At 37.9% G+C, this 16,492-nt stretch overlaps 1 protein-coding gene across 1 annotated transcript in view; it reads left to right on the forward strand.

Annotated features, from left to right (window-relative positions):
- Positions 1-16,492, forward strand: part of SLC24A4 (solute carrier family 24 member 4) — a 240,438-nt gene that overhangs the window by 153,398 nt on the left and 70,548 nt on the right. Inside the window, 5 exon segments of the mRNA XM_074289649.1 lie at positions 3,716-3,790; positions 4,536-4,620; positions 8,919-9,022; positions 10,650-10,724; positions 13,404-13,429. Of these exon segments, the coding sequence (XP_074145750.1) occupies positions 3,716-3,790; positions 4,536-4,620; positions 8,919-9,022; positions 10,650-10,724; positions 13,404-13,429 (365 nt within the window).

A 16,492-nucleotide genomic window follows, 5' to 3' on the forward strand; every position in this document is an offset into this window, starting at 1 on the left:
AAGGTCTAGGCTAAACATGGTTAAGCCCATCGCTGTGGGCCAGCCATTTGATTATTCTGATTATTTTGGTTTTTAGTATCAAAGATCACTCATTCTGATCCTTGCTAAAGATTAATGTTGCTCTAGAGGAAATGCAAGGTTTTTTTTCTCATTAACCTGAGTTCAAATCCAACTTCAGACACTAACCATTTGACCATGGCAAGTCCTTTAACCCTGTTTGCCCCATTTTGGCCATATGTCAAAATGGGATGGAGAAAAAAAAATGACAACCCCTTCAGTATCTTTGCCAAGAAAACCCCAAATGGAGTCATGAAGACTCAGACATGACTAAACAACAGGAATAGTTATTTATTTAATGGAGTTATAGTTCTATTTTCAACTGGTCTGAAACCTGCTAATTGCCCAGCTCTTTGCATCTTAACACAATGCTCTGGGATATTTGTGGGTAATTTTTGTATTGCTCAGCAAGATCCAGTAGACAAGGCAAAGATTCACCATCTCCCTTTTCAGTGTCAGTTTTATGTTAGAGCAAGTGTTGGTTTGTGGCCAAAAGTATAGTTGAAAAGACTACGAATCAACTTTCTCCCTGGGACTACAATCTCTGATGCTGTCTTCTGTGAGCAAGACTGTCACATCCTTTGTACAAAGGACAACTCTATATGGCCTGAGGCTTTCAATGGAAAAGTTTAAAAGCAATGAAACTAGTTTTGTAAGCCAGGGAGGCAGTGTAATACAATAGCAAGCCATGAGTTTAAACCCTGCATGTGATAGTTAGGTCCTTATGTGACTTTGGGCAAAGCATTCCCTAGGATTCAGTTTTCCCATCTATAAAATAAGTGGTTTGTAATATTCCCTTCTAGCAGTCTGTGGGCCTGGATTATGGGAGTGAGTGAATAGGAAAATTCTGCTCTGTGTGAGCCCTTTTCCCAAGGGTATGACCATCAAGTTTAAGTTGATTATACCACCTTTCCCCTTTCAGACAGAGCAATCCACATAACAGGAAGGCTGCTGATATATTTTTTATCTAAACCCACCTAGATTTAATGACAAAACAATAGTGTAAGCAAAGGGAGTGCTGGTTCCTAGGATCATAGAATTTTAGAGTTGGAATTTTAGAAAGCATGAATGTGCTGGTAAATGTTTAACAATCAGCCCTTCCTCTCCCTCCAGAGGGAAAAAACCCTACAGGGTATACCTTTAAGTTTAATCTATATTATTTGCATTTTGTCCAAGAGTTTCTTAAGTCTAGACAATTCACAAAACAATAAGTTAAACCCTGATTTGAAGCACTTGCTGATTTCTAAGGTGCAAATGCTTACACTGAAAATTTAAAATTCAATTGGCTCCAGCACATCCCAACTGGAAGCGATCTCAGAGGTCATCTAATGGATCCAGTCCATAACAGCATTGACATGCCTTCTCTCATTTGCCTTCCACTTCAGTTCCATCAGAAATGTGGCACTCAATACCTTCTAAGGTATCCCATTCTCCTTGTAGACAGATCCTATTATTATTGTTATTAGGAAGATTAGCCTGATTTCTGCCTCCTTATAATTTCTGCCCATTATTTCCTATTCTTCAACCTTTTGAGGTTGTACACTGTGGATGTACAATGAAAGTAGTATGAAATTTGCAGTTAAAATCTGTTGTTGTTCAGTCAGTCTGACTCTTTGTGACCCCATCTGGAGATCTACATCCCAAAAAAGAGCTATGGAGATTGAATACAGATCAACACTTGCTATATTCACTTCTTTTTCTGGATTTTTTTTCTCTCTCATGGTTTTTCTCTTTTGTTCTGATTTTTCTCTCTCAACCTGATTTGTAAAGCAATGTATACTAATAAATAAATAAATGAAAGGGGGAGAGAAAGTTTGTTGTAGAGAAGGCCTTTAATCCAGAGGTTCTTAATCTTGGGTCCATAGAACTCTGTGGAGATTTCATGGAGTCATGAACTTGGATGGGGTAAATACATCTTTATTTTCATTAACCTTTGTAATACTATCTATTTGATTTTATGCATTTCAACTTATATTCATAAGAAGGGTCAGTAGGTTTCACTAGCTTGCCAAAGGGATCCATGATACCAAAAAGAAGGAGGAGGAGGAGGAGGAGGAGAACAAGAACAAGAACAACTACCACCTTTGGATAAGATGAACCCCTCTTTTAAAATGGGGGAAACTACAGCCCAGAGAGAAATTCTGTGTTCAAGGTTACATAGATCTGGGATGATATCCCAGAGTCTCCTGTTCCCCAATTAATTCTCCTATCTCATTTACATATTTTAAATAAGGGGTAAGATCAAATTTCACTTCAAAAGATATTGCTCTAATTTGGCTCTTGTAAACCCTAGGACTGAGCTCCAGAGAGAGGAGCTTTTTGGTGGCCTGGGAAACCAATGCCCTCACGGAGCACATGGGAAAGGGGGAAAATCAGAACTGTGGAGTCTATTTTTTAATTGATCAAAGCTTCCCCTCCCCCGAAACATTTCCTTCCTGGCCCTATAAAAGCTGGTTTCAGACCCTGCTTTTTGATGTCAAATCTGATTGCTGGCGTAGATGTTTTCTCCTCAAAGGACAGGGAACTTATGATCTTCTCTTATAAGAGGAAGCTATTCTATTCCAGCCTTCAAGGACTCCTGCATCAAAAGGGATGAGGACGCAAGTGCTAGAACTAGAATTTCAGTGGTTTTAGAAATAGCTGTGGTTGATTCATGTGAGCCAATTTAATAAATATTGATTAAGTTCCTACTATAAACAAGTTAAATACTGGTAATGCAAAGATAGATTCCCCTCCTCCACCTTCCTGTCATGTTCAGTAAGATCAGTTTTCCCAGGGCACCTGGAAGAGATAATGTTATGTCTCTACCACATAGATAATACATTTTTGTCATCAGTAAAATGGGGTTTATCAATCAACAAGCATTCTTTATGGGGTTTTTCTTTTGGAGTGGTTTGCTATTTTGTTCTCCAGCTTTTTTTTTTTTTTTTTTTTTTTTGCAGACGAGCAAACTGAGGTAAATAGAGTTAAGTCATTTGTTCAGGGTCATACAGCTAATAAGCAAGTGTCTGAGGCCAGATTTGAACACAGAAGGATGAATCTCACACACACACACACACACACACACACACACACACACGGTTGGTTAAAGGGAATCTCATTGAGAAGGCACTGTTACTGAGAGTCTGGGAAATGTCTCTTGCAATAGACAGAATTTGAGCTGCATTTTGAATATACTTGAATACTTCTTTTCTCATAGGATTTTTGGTAAAAAAAAAAAAAAAAAAAAAAAAAAAAAAAAAAAAAGAAAGAAAGAACTTTCCAAACCTTCAAGTACTGTACAAATCTGAGATGATAATTTAGTCACTTAAGACCTTTTCAAGTGCCACTTAATTTTAACCCATGATTAAAATGTGTGGAATCCTTTTTCAAAAGAGAGAGTACCTTGAAGTGGAATGCCCATTGGATTGAGGGTCAGGAGATCTGAGTTATAGGGCCATCTCTGCTGCTTAGCTTGTGCCCTATGCATCACCTCCCCTATTAGCTTCAGTTTTCTCCCTTGTTTAAAAAAAGGCTTAATTGAGAGGGTCCCAAAGGCTTCTTCCCTTCTAGCAGTATGCAACTCTTATCTATATTACAAGCTTCTGTCCCCTGTTACTTGAACATATGTTGTCAATACGTGAGTGATCAAATGAGCTTCCTTCCTTTTCTTTTTCAGGCACTTTATATGTTCTATGCCTTGGCTATAGTGTGTGATGACTTTTTCGTTCCATCACTGGAAAAAATCTGTGAGGTAAGTGAAAGTAAACCTTAAGTGGTTTGAAGAATAATTTGAGGGGGGGAGGGAGTTGGGGAGATATAAGATTTTAGATGAAAAAGCAGAGAAGAACCATGACTCAAAATACTTCCCATTAATTTTGTCCAGTGCTAATGAATGCATCCATATACTGCTCTTGTGCTATCTGCCCTGCATGAAATTTCTCAGTTTGGAACTCAGTGTGGTATCTTAGAATGTACTTTTATCGAATTTTGAAGAATGGATAGAAATTTAGTAGGTTAAATGAGGTTTGACAGAGGAAAAAAAACGGAGGAGATCAGGAAACAGCATAGGCATAGTAAAGAATTTTAAAGGTAAGGTGTGTTAGAAAGAAAGGTGACAATTATAATATTGAAGGCCCCTTGGGCCAGGTGTCAGGATGTGGGTTCTGATATTGATCATGTTGCTAACTTGCTGTGTGAACTCACAAACAAATCATTTTGTTTTGGTTCATGTTCCTTCTTGACATGATTTCTAAGACCCCGCTCCACTCCAGCCTGAACATTTACTTTAAGCCTCTGGAGCCTGTGTTCCTGATATGTGCTGGGACTTCAACTGACCACAAAGCCCAAGGAAAATAGTTGAATTCCCTTCTTTCTTGACCAGTTAATGTCCTGGGCTTTCTCTTGCTCTTTCTGAATGTCTCATCACTGGGCTTGTCAGTCCCCCAGAAATCCATGATACAGCTTTAATGATCACTATATTGACATATTTGTTTCAGAAACTTCACCTGAGTGAAGATGTCGCTGGAGCCACATTTATGGCTGCGGGCAGCTCTACACCGGAGCTCTTTGCTTCTGTCATAGGTAAGAAATCCATCTTCCCCAGGTTGCTGCAGACAGTGATACAGTTCAAGGACCTGCCTCTGAGTCCTTTCAGCCTCAGTTTCATCATCAGAAAAATAGAAGTGATACAGCTTACCCTGCCCGTTGTTCTGACAAACCCTTCCAGTGCTGTAGAAATGTGAGTGTTGCAGATAGTCTGTGTGGGGTTTACACTGCAGGAGACTAAAGAAGGGATAGAAAGGGTGCTCAGGGAAGCAGTGGGAGGTAATAGAAAGAATTCCGGCCTCCAAGGGAGCAGATCTGGATTCCAGTCCTGGCCCTGGCATTCCCTGCCCAGTCCCCTTCAGCAGTAACGATGATGAGGATTGCTCGTGTTAACACAACATTTACTATGTTTCAGGCACTGTGCTAAATGCTTTCATGATTATCTCATTTTATCTTCACCATAACCCTGGGATTATTATTATCCCCATTTTAATGATGGGAAACTGAGGCAAATGTGTTTAAGTGACTTGCCATGGTTATACATCTAAACATCTTTAAGGTCAAAACTGAACTCAGATTTTCTTGACTCCACATCTGGTGTTCTATCTACAATCACCGTAACCTGGAATCCCATGAACTTTTTTTTTTATTTCAATCACTATTTTAATAATAATAATAATAGGTAACATTAATATAGCGTTTACTATGTACCAGAAGCTGTGCTATATACTTTATAATTATTGCCTCATTTAATCCTTATCATAATCCTGGGAGTTAAGTGCTATTATTTCCATTTTATAAATGGAGAAACTGAGACAGGCCAAATAAATGACAAAACTAGTAAGAATCTGAGTCTATATTTGAACTGAGGTCTTCCTGCACTCCAGGTTCAGTTCTCTATCTATTAGGGAAAGGAACAAGCATTCATAGGATGCCTATTATGTGCCAGGCCCTTTATAAATATATCTCATTTGAGCTCTGCCACAATCCTGGGAGTCTATAGAAACTCTTATCTCCATTTTCTAAATCGGGTTTTAAGTGATTTGTCCAGAGTCACAGAGTATGTATCCAAAGCCATATTTGAATGTAGGTCTCCTTGACTCCAGCCGGGGTGCTCCAACCATTGTGAAATCTTGTTATTCCGTAAGTAAGTCACTCTAACTTCTCAAGGTTCATAGTTTCCTCTTCCACATAGTGGAACTAATAAACCTGCTCTGCCTGCCTCACTGGCTTATTATAAGCACTGAATTAGATAATATATAAAAAGTGACATAACCATAAAGTACTTCATAAGCTTAAGATACCATCATAGCTCTTCCTTTGGAACAGAAGTTCTTAACTTGAAATCTATCAACTCAAGGAGTCCAAGGATAGATTTTAGGAGTTTCATACTCTTGGATGGAGAAAAAAATTACATTTTTAATTTTCATTAAGCTATAGTTTTCTCAGTAATCTTTTGTACTTAACGTTTAAGACATTATTCTCAGAAGGATCAGTTGGCTTTGCCAGAAGACATCCAAGACACAAAACGAGTTAAGAACTGCTCTGGAGCATCTTTTAAAACTGAACAGATTCTTGTCATTCTAGAATAGTTGAAACATAGACTTCACTGAAGACATCAGGATGAGCGGTGACCTGTTAAATCCATGCCTGACCATGCTTATTTTCCTAATTCTGCTTTTCATTCAAGGATATTGGCCATCCCGACTCAGTTTTCCCATCTATGACAATGAGATGCAATGACAGACTTGATTAGAACCTCCTAAAAGTCGTGTGGTGGCGGATAAGGATACTCCCTCTATTCATAGAGTTCATAGAGTAGTGGGTAGAACATTGGGGCTGGAGTCCAGAAGGCCTGAATTCAAATCCCAGACACTCACTAGTTATGTGCTCTTGGACAAGTGGATCAAATGAAGTCATTTTTATAAACTCAGCACAGTGAGATCCTTTGTGAGGTACTTCTCCTACTACATAGCAGATGCTATCTAACTGCTAATTATTATTATTATACTACTACTACTTCTTTGTGTTTTCTCACAGTGATTTTGTATACTTTACCTTAGGATTGTTATACAGAAGAGTGTTTTATAAAGAGATTGATTTAAAAAAAAACACAAAAACATGGTAGAAGGTTCAGTGGAATAACAGTGTTGAGGGGAGTGGAAGGAGACCCCACAATGCACTGAATGTACTGTTGAAAACCAATGCCACAGTTTTCCTTTGTCATGATAAGGAATGCAACTTACCATCACATGGATTTATTATTAATAATGGTAATTGAATTACTACAATAGTTAGAGACAACTAGGTAGCACAGTAAAAACCGGGCTGAGCCTGGAGTCGTCAGGAAGGTGAGTCTTCCTGAAAGCAAATCTGGCCCTATACACTTAGTAATTGTGTGACTCTGGTCGAGTCATTTAACCCTGTTTGCCTCGGTTTTATCATCTGTAAAATGAGCTGGAGAAAGAAATGGCAAATTGCTCCAGTATCTTTGTCAAGAGATTCCAGAATGGAGTCATGAAGAGTCAAACACAACTGAAAACAACTCCATACAAACCACAAAATATTAGCTAATAGTTATATAGCACTTCCTATGTGCCAGACACTGTGCTAAGTGCTTTATAATTATAATTATGTACTCACAACAAACCTACAGGGTAGGTAATTAATTATTATTAATTATTAATTAATTATTAACTATTAATATCTCCATCCAGATTCCATATTTTTGTTCATACTGTTCTTCACACATGAAATATCCTCCCTCCCTCTCTTTTCCAGTTGAATTCTATTTCATTCTTTGTAAAGCAATTCAAGTATTTTTTCCATGAAACCTTCCTTAATCCTTACTGTTGATAATTATCTTCCTCCTCATCCAAATCTAATTAGGCACTTAGTTTAATAGCTTTGTAATATATTTGTCATGTAATAATACTATAGTTGTCTTTGTCTGAGTCACGTTTGTCTCATCTCTCTACAAATTTGAATCTCCATGAGGGAAGGAACTACATCTTTGCTCAATATTGTATTTTTCATAGTTGACTAGCACATACCATAATTAGCTGTTTAGTAAATATTTTTGAATGAATAAAGGAACATTGTGTTAAATGTCAGGGAAAAAAATGAAAGTGAATGAAAAAGTACAAGCCTTCAAGCTGCTGACAACTCTGGGTTTTGCATAATAATTGATGGGCCAGATGCCATTCTCACTGGTGTCTGTGAGAGGACTAACAAATTTGTTAAACTAGCTAGGCCCTTAAGAAATAATTTTCTGAATGGCAGTCTAGTCTAAATTTTGTCTTAAAGTTCACCCTATAAAATCACCAGATTTCTAATTACTAGAGAACTACTTTTGAAGTACAAATTGATTTTATACTTAGATCCCTAATATGTCTATTACTCATTATCCATTATGCTCTTTTCCTTTTTAAAAAAATTTTTCAGTAATTTTATTTTTCCAAATACAAGTAAAGATAGTTTTCAATATTCATTTTTGTAAAACTTTGTGTTCCAAGTTTTCCTCCTTCCCTCCTTTACCTCCCCACTCCCCAAGACAGCAAGTAATCTGATATAGGTTAAATATATGGAATTTTTAAAAATGTATTTCCATATTTCTTATGTTTGTACCCTCTTTTCATAACAGATCTCCCAGAGTTGCTAGGTGAAACAGTGGGTAGAGAACCAGCTCTGAAGTAAGGAGGAATTCACTTCATATCTGGCTTCAGACACTTTCTAGCAGTATAACCCTGGGCAAGTGATTTAACCCCAATTGCTTTACAAAAAAGAAAAAGAAGTTGGATCTCTCTTTATATGTCTCCTATCCTTCTCCCTTGTTTGTTGTGTTTCAGAAACATGCATTAAATAATTCTGGGTTCGGTAAAACACAAAGCATCCAGACACAAAATAAGTTCAGAAAGAACAAAGGTAGCAGAAAGAGCATCTAGCTTGTAGTCAGACAAGGCGTTCAAATACTGGCTCCATTATTCACTATCTTGTGACACTGAGCAAATCCTTTTCTCTTTCTGGGATTTGGATTTTTTCTTTCAGAAATTAAGGAGTTTAATGTGATAATTTCTAAAGTCCTTTTGAGCTCTGATATTCTTTGTTTGAAAGCCCCTGTTTGATCCCCTGCTCTATAACCCTAAATGTTGATTGTCACTGGTCCTCTTTCATTGTTTTGAATAAACATTGTTCATCCATTGGACATAGAAAACTCTCAGTCCGTGACACTGTTAGATGGACACTGATAATGCACAGTCTATCTACGAGGATGATGGAAAACACAAACACGTTCCAGGTACAGGTATCTCATTGCTCTCTTTCTCTTTTTTCAGGTGTATTCATCACACATGGAGATGTAGGGGTCGGCACTATTGTTGGCTCTGCCGTGTTCAACATTTTATGTATAATTGGAGTTTGTGGATTGTTTGCGGGACAGGTCAGTGATGGTCCCCACATCCTGTTTTTCACAGTCTGCATTTCATTAGGATTCATTTATGGGACCTTTCACCTTAAAGGCACTATATTTGACTGAGAATTTATTGAGATTATGGAGACTTGGGGTGGCTCAGTGACACAGTGGACAGAGTTCTGGGCTTGGGATCAGGAGGACTCATTTTCCTGAATTCAAATCTAGCCTCTGACACTCAATAGCTGTGTAACCCTGAGCAAGTCTCAACCCGGTTGCCACAGTTTCCTCATATGTAAAAGGAGTTGGAGAAGGAAATGGCAAACCACTCTACATGAAGAATTGGAAACAGCTGAACAACAGAAATCCATTTATGATCTAGCCAAGGTGGGACAAATGGGACTTTCACTCTGGATGCTATAGTTCTCTTAATACAACTTAACCTCACATTTGTCTTGCTGATTCATGTTGACTTTACAATGTACTAGAACAAGTCTTTTCTACATGAATTCCTTTCTAGCCATGACTTCTACGTTCTACTACTTATAGTCAATTTTTAAACCCAAGCATAGAATTTTGCATTTGACCTTATTAAATCTCATTGTGTTAGCTTCCTCTACCAAAGACACTGCACTGTATTATGTCATCCCATCCTTGTCCTCCTAATTAATATCCACGCAAGCTATGACCACTGTTTATGTCAGTCCAGGGATGAATAATCTGTTTTGAAATGCTTTGGGACATATTTCCCTCAATTTCTTCTGCCCAGTGGGATCCCAGATTGTGCTCACTCCTAATTACCTAATTTTTTGTAGCAGAGTCATTGAGAACTATGCAGAAGAATAGACTTACAAAGCAGCGTTCTCCTCATTTATTCATATTTTGGGTCTGCTATCCCATTCCAATTCAGTAAAATTTAAGAAGCATTTACTAAAAGTGCCCTTGGGGAGATGAATAAAATAAGGTGCTTTCTACTCTGGATTTAAAGAGATTGAGATGATTTGGAGATATGTCCTGCTTCTGCCACTTATTACATGTATAACCCTTGTATAACTCCTTTTTTGTAAGTCATTTAACCTCTCCCACTCCCAGTTCCCCTCCATTCTAAAATGGAGGTAATGACATTTATACTATGAACCTCATAGAGCTTCTGAGCAATGAAATGGTGCATATAAAGTGATTTGTAACTGCAAAACAATATAGAAATACAAGCTATTTTTATTGTTATTCTGGAACAATCTATTCAACGAATCTATGAGAGGGGAACACAGGTGCTACCGATGACAGATTGTTGAGAGGACAAACATTTGGGGCTGGGAACACGTCTGCCCCTGGAGCAATCATCCTATTCTCCCGAGCTTGAGATTTGAATACTTAAAGAAATAGATGACTTTTGTGAAAGCCACTTATGAATATTACTCGGTTTCACTTCATTCCCCAAATAAAATTAAGAGAAAAGGCACGCTTTGAAAACTAGCAGCTAAGCTCATTTTGCTTCTTGTGAGAAGCAGGATTAAAATGGTATCCAAGAGATACGTGTTTTCCCCTGACTACTGGACCGGTTCTAATTATGCAAATAGGAACCTCTCAGTGCATCTTCTCTCTTCTCCCGCCTTCCCACTAATAAGGGATTGTAAAGTAGCTTCTTGTTTTCCAGGTGGTCCATCTGACCTGGTGGGCAGTGTGCAGGGATTCTGTATACTACACCCTTTCTGTCATCGTTCTCATTGCAGTGAGTATCTCCCCCCATTCTAAGCTTCAGTTTGAGTTCCACTGGGATTTATTTACTTTAATAATTGAAGGATATGTGGTTTCCTTGTTATGAGTTCTCCCTTAACTCATGAGGATGTCAATTCTTCTTCTGCCTCAGTAGATGTTTTTTGAGATTGGCCATGATCCAAAAATCTGTTATCTTATATCTGTCCTTTGCATATTTACCAGTGATAGTTCTCAGATAACAGCCTATGGGGCCCTGCTCACAGACTTCCCATTTGCTTGTGAAACCTTCCAGAACTTGTTTGAAAAACAAAATCACTGCTTCCCTAACGTGATGAGATATTGCAGGACTTCGGAATAAGCCTAGGAAATGTAAATTAAGAAAGAAAAATTGGACATTCCACCAATCACATTTATATTATATTATATTTAACATAAATACATTATGTATATTATAAATTATATAAATGTATTATTATAAATATATAATAATAATAATAATAATATATTATATTATAGTTAATATTTGTCAGTGACCACTAGGAGAAAACATGTCCCAATTTAAGGGGTCGTTGTCCAACCACATAAGCCATCCAATTCACAATGGAAAATCTGGAAGGAAGCAAACAACAAAAATTAGTCATCTTCCAAGAAACCAAAAGAGATGTCAGAAAGATACTTTTCTCATAGAGTACCCCTCACCTGAGCTTATTGACTTTTAATTTACATATGATTCTATGAAAATGTTAGGCATTTCCAGGAGCAGATTAGTCCCTCCACAAGTGCCTCCCCAGAGGGACTACAGGTAGTAGGAATTTTAAGAATATACTACCATACTCAGCATTAGAATCCTGTGTTCCTGAAAACTATTAGGGGACAGTTTGGTGCAGCAGAAAGAGTCACATGTATGAGTCAGAAGTCCTGATTTTGAATCCTGGCTCTGCTATTTGTTCCCTGTAATCTATACAATAGGTGGCTCTATCCCTGGATCTTTTCAAGTTGGTAAGAAATGTCAAAGCTTATATGTCTTTGAGAAGTCTAAACCAATAGGGAAGCTTAATTAGGTGATAGTTTAAGGTCCTTTTACCTCTAAATCAATTGAGGGAATGTTGCATTTTTTTTCTCTGTGTTTTCCAAGGATTGTTTATTTTGTTTTGTTTTTTAGGTAGCATGATATAGTGAAAGAAGCCTTAGATTTAGGGTCCAAAAATTCGGTTTTAGTTCTGATTTGTGATTTTTTTTGTAGAACTATGGGCAAATCTTCAAATTTCTTTGTTTTGGGAGGGATTTTTCTGAGATAATTAGGATTGTGTGACTTGCCCAGCACATGTTAAAGTCTCTGAGGCTGCATTTAAACTCAGGGGCTCTTAATTTCAGGGCCAGTGCTTTATCCACTGTGCCATCTAGCTGCCCCTAAACCTTCAAATTTCTTGGTTTCTCAGTTTGTTTATCTGCAAAATGAGAGAAGTGGACTAGATGACTACTTCTAGAAAGTTCCTTCTAAGCTAACATTCTATGATTTTTTTTAAACAAACTCAATTAACTTTCCTTTTTTGTGGTTTTTAATATTTTTCTTTATATCCCCAATGCCTTGTAATTGTAGGCACTTAATGATTATTTAATTATTTGTTGGTTTTTTTAACTTAATTTTTTAAAAATTCTCTATTTAGGCTCAAACAAGAACATTAGCTTTTTTGCCAACCACAGCAGATTATGAAGTATAATGATGCCCTAATCATTCATTTTGCATGTAAAATAATGTAATTGGGCTACATTTTGCAAGTCTTTCTGCTGTCCCAAGTTTCTTGGAGGGCCATTTAATATAGCTGCAGAGCTGGAAAATGATCATAGTTAATAATAATAGTTAACATTTAGAGAATAGAATGGTTCTCAAAGTGAAGTCTGGGGACCCTGGCATTCCCCTGAAACTCTTTCAAGGGCCCTATGAGATCAAAGCTATTTTCAGAAAAATACTAAGATGTTTTAATTTCTTGAGACATATAACTCTTATTTTGCATTAAGGTTTTTTTTATTATAGCTTTTTATTTACAAGATATATTAGGCATGGGTAATTTTTTAGCACTGACAATTGCAAAACCTTTTGTTCCAATTTTTCCCCTCCTTCCCCCCACCCAGATGGCAGGTTGACCAATACATGTTAAATATGTTAAAGTATATGTTAAATACAATATATGTTGAGACATATAACTCGCACAAAAACAAATTTAAAAACCCTTTGGACAGGGAGTGGTGCTCATGTCCATGAAGAAATTTTAAAGGTGTCCTGAGCCCAGAAAGCTTGAGAAATATTAAGACTTAGTGAGAATGAATAGATAACATTCTGATAAATGAAGCACAGGGGACCAGATATGAAAATAGTACATAACATTCTATATTCCATCACTTACTGTGGGACTTTGGACCTGGTCCTTCCTGAGCTTCTGTATTCCTGTGTAGAAAGTAGAAGGAATTGAATGAGATAATCTCTGATATCAGCATGAGCTCTAGCTCTCAAAATGAGAAGGGGGGAACAAATATCCAACATGCTCTGTTCTGACATTCTAAGCCCTAAGATCTTTCCCAAAGCCAACATTCAACAAGTCTGTGATTCCTTACATGCTGTATATTCTATGTTGTCTTTTATTTTATGGTGAGCGATGAGTGGATTTTTTTCAGCTGTTTCTTTGTCTTTCAGTTCATCTATGATGAGGAAATTGTATGGTAAGTTTTTACAGTTTGTTTTTAGCTGTGGTATAGCATTTTTCTGTGTTCTTTCTTCGCTAGTGTCTAGGATCCCCTTTTAGCTCAATAAATCTCCTTTCTGACTAACAACATAAACTTAGCAAAGTCCCTTCTGAAAATAAAAACTGCACTATGTTAAACAATGATGACTTTGTTCTTTTCTTTCCAAGTAGAAATCATATTCTTTAATATGGGCTCCTTTTTTAAATGGGACTTGGTATTTATTCAGGGCACTATTCAAGTGTTTAAGAAATAGTCTTAGAAGGAAATTCAAAATCTGCACACTCTGCATGATACAATTTTAGGAAAAATAGTAATTGGGCCAAATGGCTAAGAAAACCCAGCTTCCCATCATCAATGGCAGTATAGTATAATGGAAAGAGTATTGTCCAGGCTGTCAGGATGATACTGTCCTATAATGATAAAAATAAAAACAAAAAACTTATTATAGCTAACATCTTATATAGCACTTTACAAAAACCATCTCATTTTATCTTAAAAATATCTGTGAGAAATAGGTGCTATGATTATCCCCATCTTACAGATAAGCAGTCTATGCCAATACAATGGTTAATTGATTTGTCCAGCATCATACAGCAAGGAAGTGTCTGAGGCTGGATTTGAAGTTAGGTTTTCTTGGCTCCAAGTCCAGTGTTCTATCTACTGTGCCATCTAGATGCATTATATTACTATTTGAATATTTGTAAAGTATTTTCCCCCAACTCTTTGAGATAAGTAAATAAAAGATAAGCAAATTTTATTATTCCTGGTTTTTTTTTTTTAAGGAAATAGGCCCAGAGATATTAAATGATTTTTCCAAGTTCACAAAGAAAGTAAACAATCGAACTGGGACCTGAAACCAAGTCTTCTGACTTTAAATCCAAATGAGTGAGCTCCCTCTGCCAATACAAGTCCACACCTTTTCTTCAGTGTATAGTGTTACAGGTAAAATGATATAACGGAAAAGTCACATTGTCTGTACCACTGAAATCAGAGTCCCGGGAGCTTTCCCTGCTGTGTGCTGGGCTCCCATGCCTCGGCCTGGACTATAAGACAGAAATGCAAGTTCTGGCAGGTCACAATTTGAGTCTCAGGTCTGTCACTGATCAGAAGCATGGCCATGGGCTACTTCTCATGCAACCTCAGTTTTTTATGTAAATGATCACTATATGCCTTCCAGCTCTCACATTCTGTGTGAGCAAATGGAGAATTTTTGCCTTTTTCCGTGATCTGCTATAAGAAAACATAAGCATAGGTCTGACCTATCTAAGAAAGGGTATTTTCTTCGAAGCCACATTACAGATGTCTTCCACTATGGAGACTAGTACGTTTCTATTTTATACCAACCAATCTTTATGACCATTGCTGGGAATGGGCCCCGATTTGTTATTTAATACAAACTCCCACAACAGAATTATTGCTAGATCTGATCTACAGCCTAGAATCTTAAGATAATCAGCATCCCTTTTCAAGATTGAATTAGGAGAAGAAGGAGAATGAGAGGAATCCAACCTGAGTCCTTAAGACAATTCTGGGTCCTCCTTTCCCTCACACTCCATCCTAATTCCAGCCAGTTTAGAGACCTCATTGGAGTCTCTGATAGCCTGGAGTTTCAAGTGAAATCTTGCTAAAGGGGGAAGAGAGAGAGAACCCTTGAGACTAATTTTCCCTTCTCCTTCCCCTCCTTCCCGAGGGTGTTATCTCTAAGATAAGGATGATTAACCCTTTTTGGAAAACTAGAATCTTAAATAAGTCCCACGGTGTGAACAGTCTGGGCTCAGGTCCCAGAAACACTCATGGGGTCCTGAGGCATTAGCAACAGGTTATGTAGCTGATGGGCAAAATGCCTGGAAGTAATACTAGCATCTTCAACTCTGGATTAGCCTAGATTCCTTACTGAGTAGCCGTGTAGCATAATAAGAACAGTATAGGGCTTAAAAGTCAGAATGGGTAGGCTAGTCTCAGAGAATGGATAAAACTTTCTACTAAGGCTCAGTACCCTATTACACAACCCTTTGCTATTTACTTCAGTAAATTATAAATTTACTATATATAATAACAAACTATAAAATTTAAATGTTATTTTGATATTTTAAGAATCACAATTTCATCAGTAGGGCCACACCTTCCCCCACCTCCAGCATAGCTTTGGAGAATTACTACAGGATTCATTGTACCTGTAGTTAGCTTGGTGATAGCATCTCCAATCTGTCTCTCTGGTCCTCTGAGTATTTCCAGCCTGCTAGCACTGACTAAAATTCGCTCTCCCTGTTCAGGGTCACCTCCACACCGTGGTCAGACATGTGAGCCTGGCCGGGACGGATGCTTGGGGGAGACAGGGACTGAGCAGATGAGCTGAACTCTCCCTGCCACCCAAGTCTGCATCTTTTCTGAAGTTTAGGCTTCTCGGTAGGACCTGACTTGCCCAGGATCCTGACTTGGAGGACCAGAGGGACAAAGTTCAGAGATGCTGTAACCCACCGCGTGTAACGAATTGTTCAGCACGAGGCAGAGCTGAGACTGGAATCCACACTTTCTGGCTCTGAGGACAATTTTCTATCCATCACCACACCTCGCTGCCTCTAGCCTTGTATAAAGTTATCAATTAATTGAAAAGCAATCACCAGCTGGCAGTGTAAAACCTGATTCCCAGGCCCAAATCCAGTCTCAGCCAGCCATACCTTGGTGATCTTGGACAGGTCATTTAATCCGTTTGCCAGAAGAGAATGGCAAACAACTCTAGTATTTTTACCAAAAAATTCTCCAAGGCCCACGGGCTCAGAAAGAATAAAACGTGACTGAACAACAACAGTCTGTTTCATTGAATCATAGCATCCACTAAGTACCCCATGGACTCAGATACTATATTCCCCATGAAGTCTTTCAAGATTCCCAATCTCCAAGTAACCCTTCACCAAAACACTGTAACTCTTTGGTCTGTACATAAGATACATACATGTTGGTTGTCTCCATCGATAGTATGAAGATCTTGAAAGCAGGGGCTTTTTCCCTTTTGTCTTTGTCAGCTCAGTGACTAGCGTA

The sequence above is a fragment of the Sminthopsis crassicaudata genome, chromosome 2, assembly GCF_048593235.1.
Source record: "Sminthopsis crassicaudata isolate SCR6 chromosome 2, ASM4859323v1, whole genome shotgun sequence".
In the NCBI taxonomy this organism is placed as follows: domain Eukaryota; kingdom Metazoa; phylum Chordata; class Mammalia; order Dasyuromorphia; family Dasyuridae; genus Sminthopsis; species Sminthopsis crassicaudata.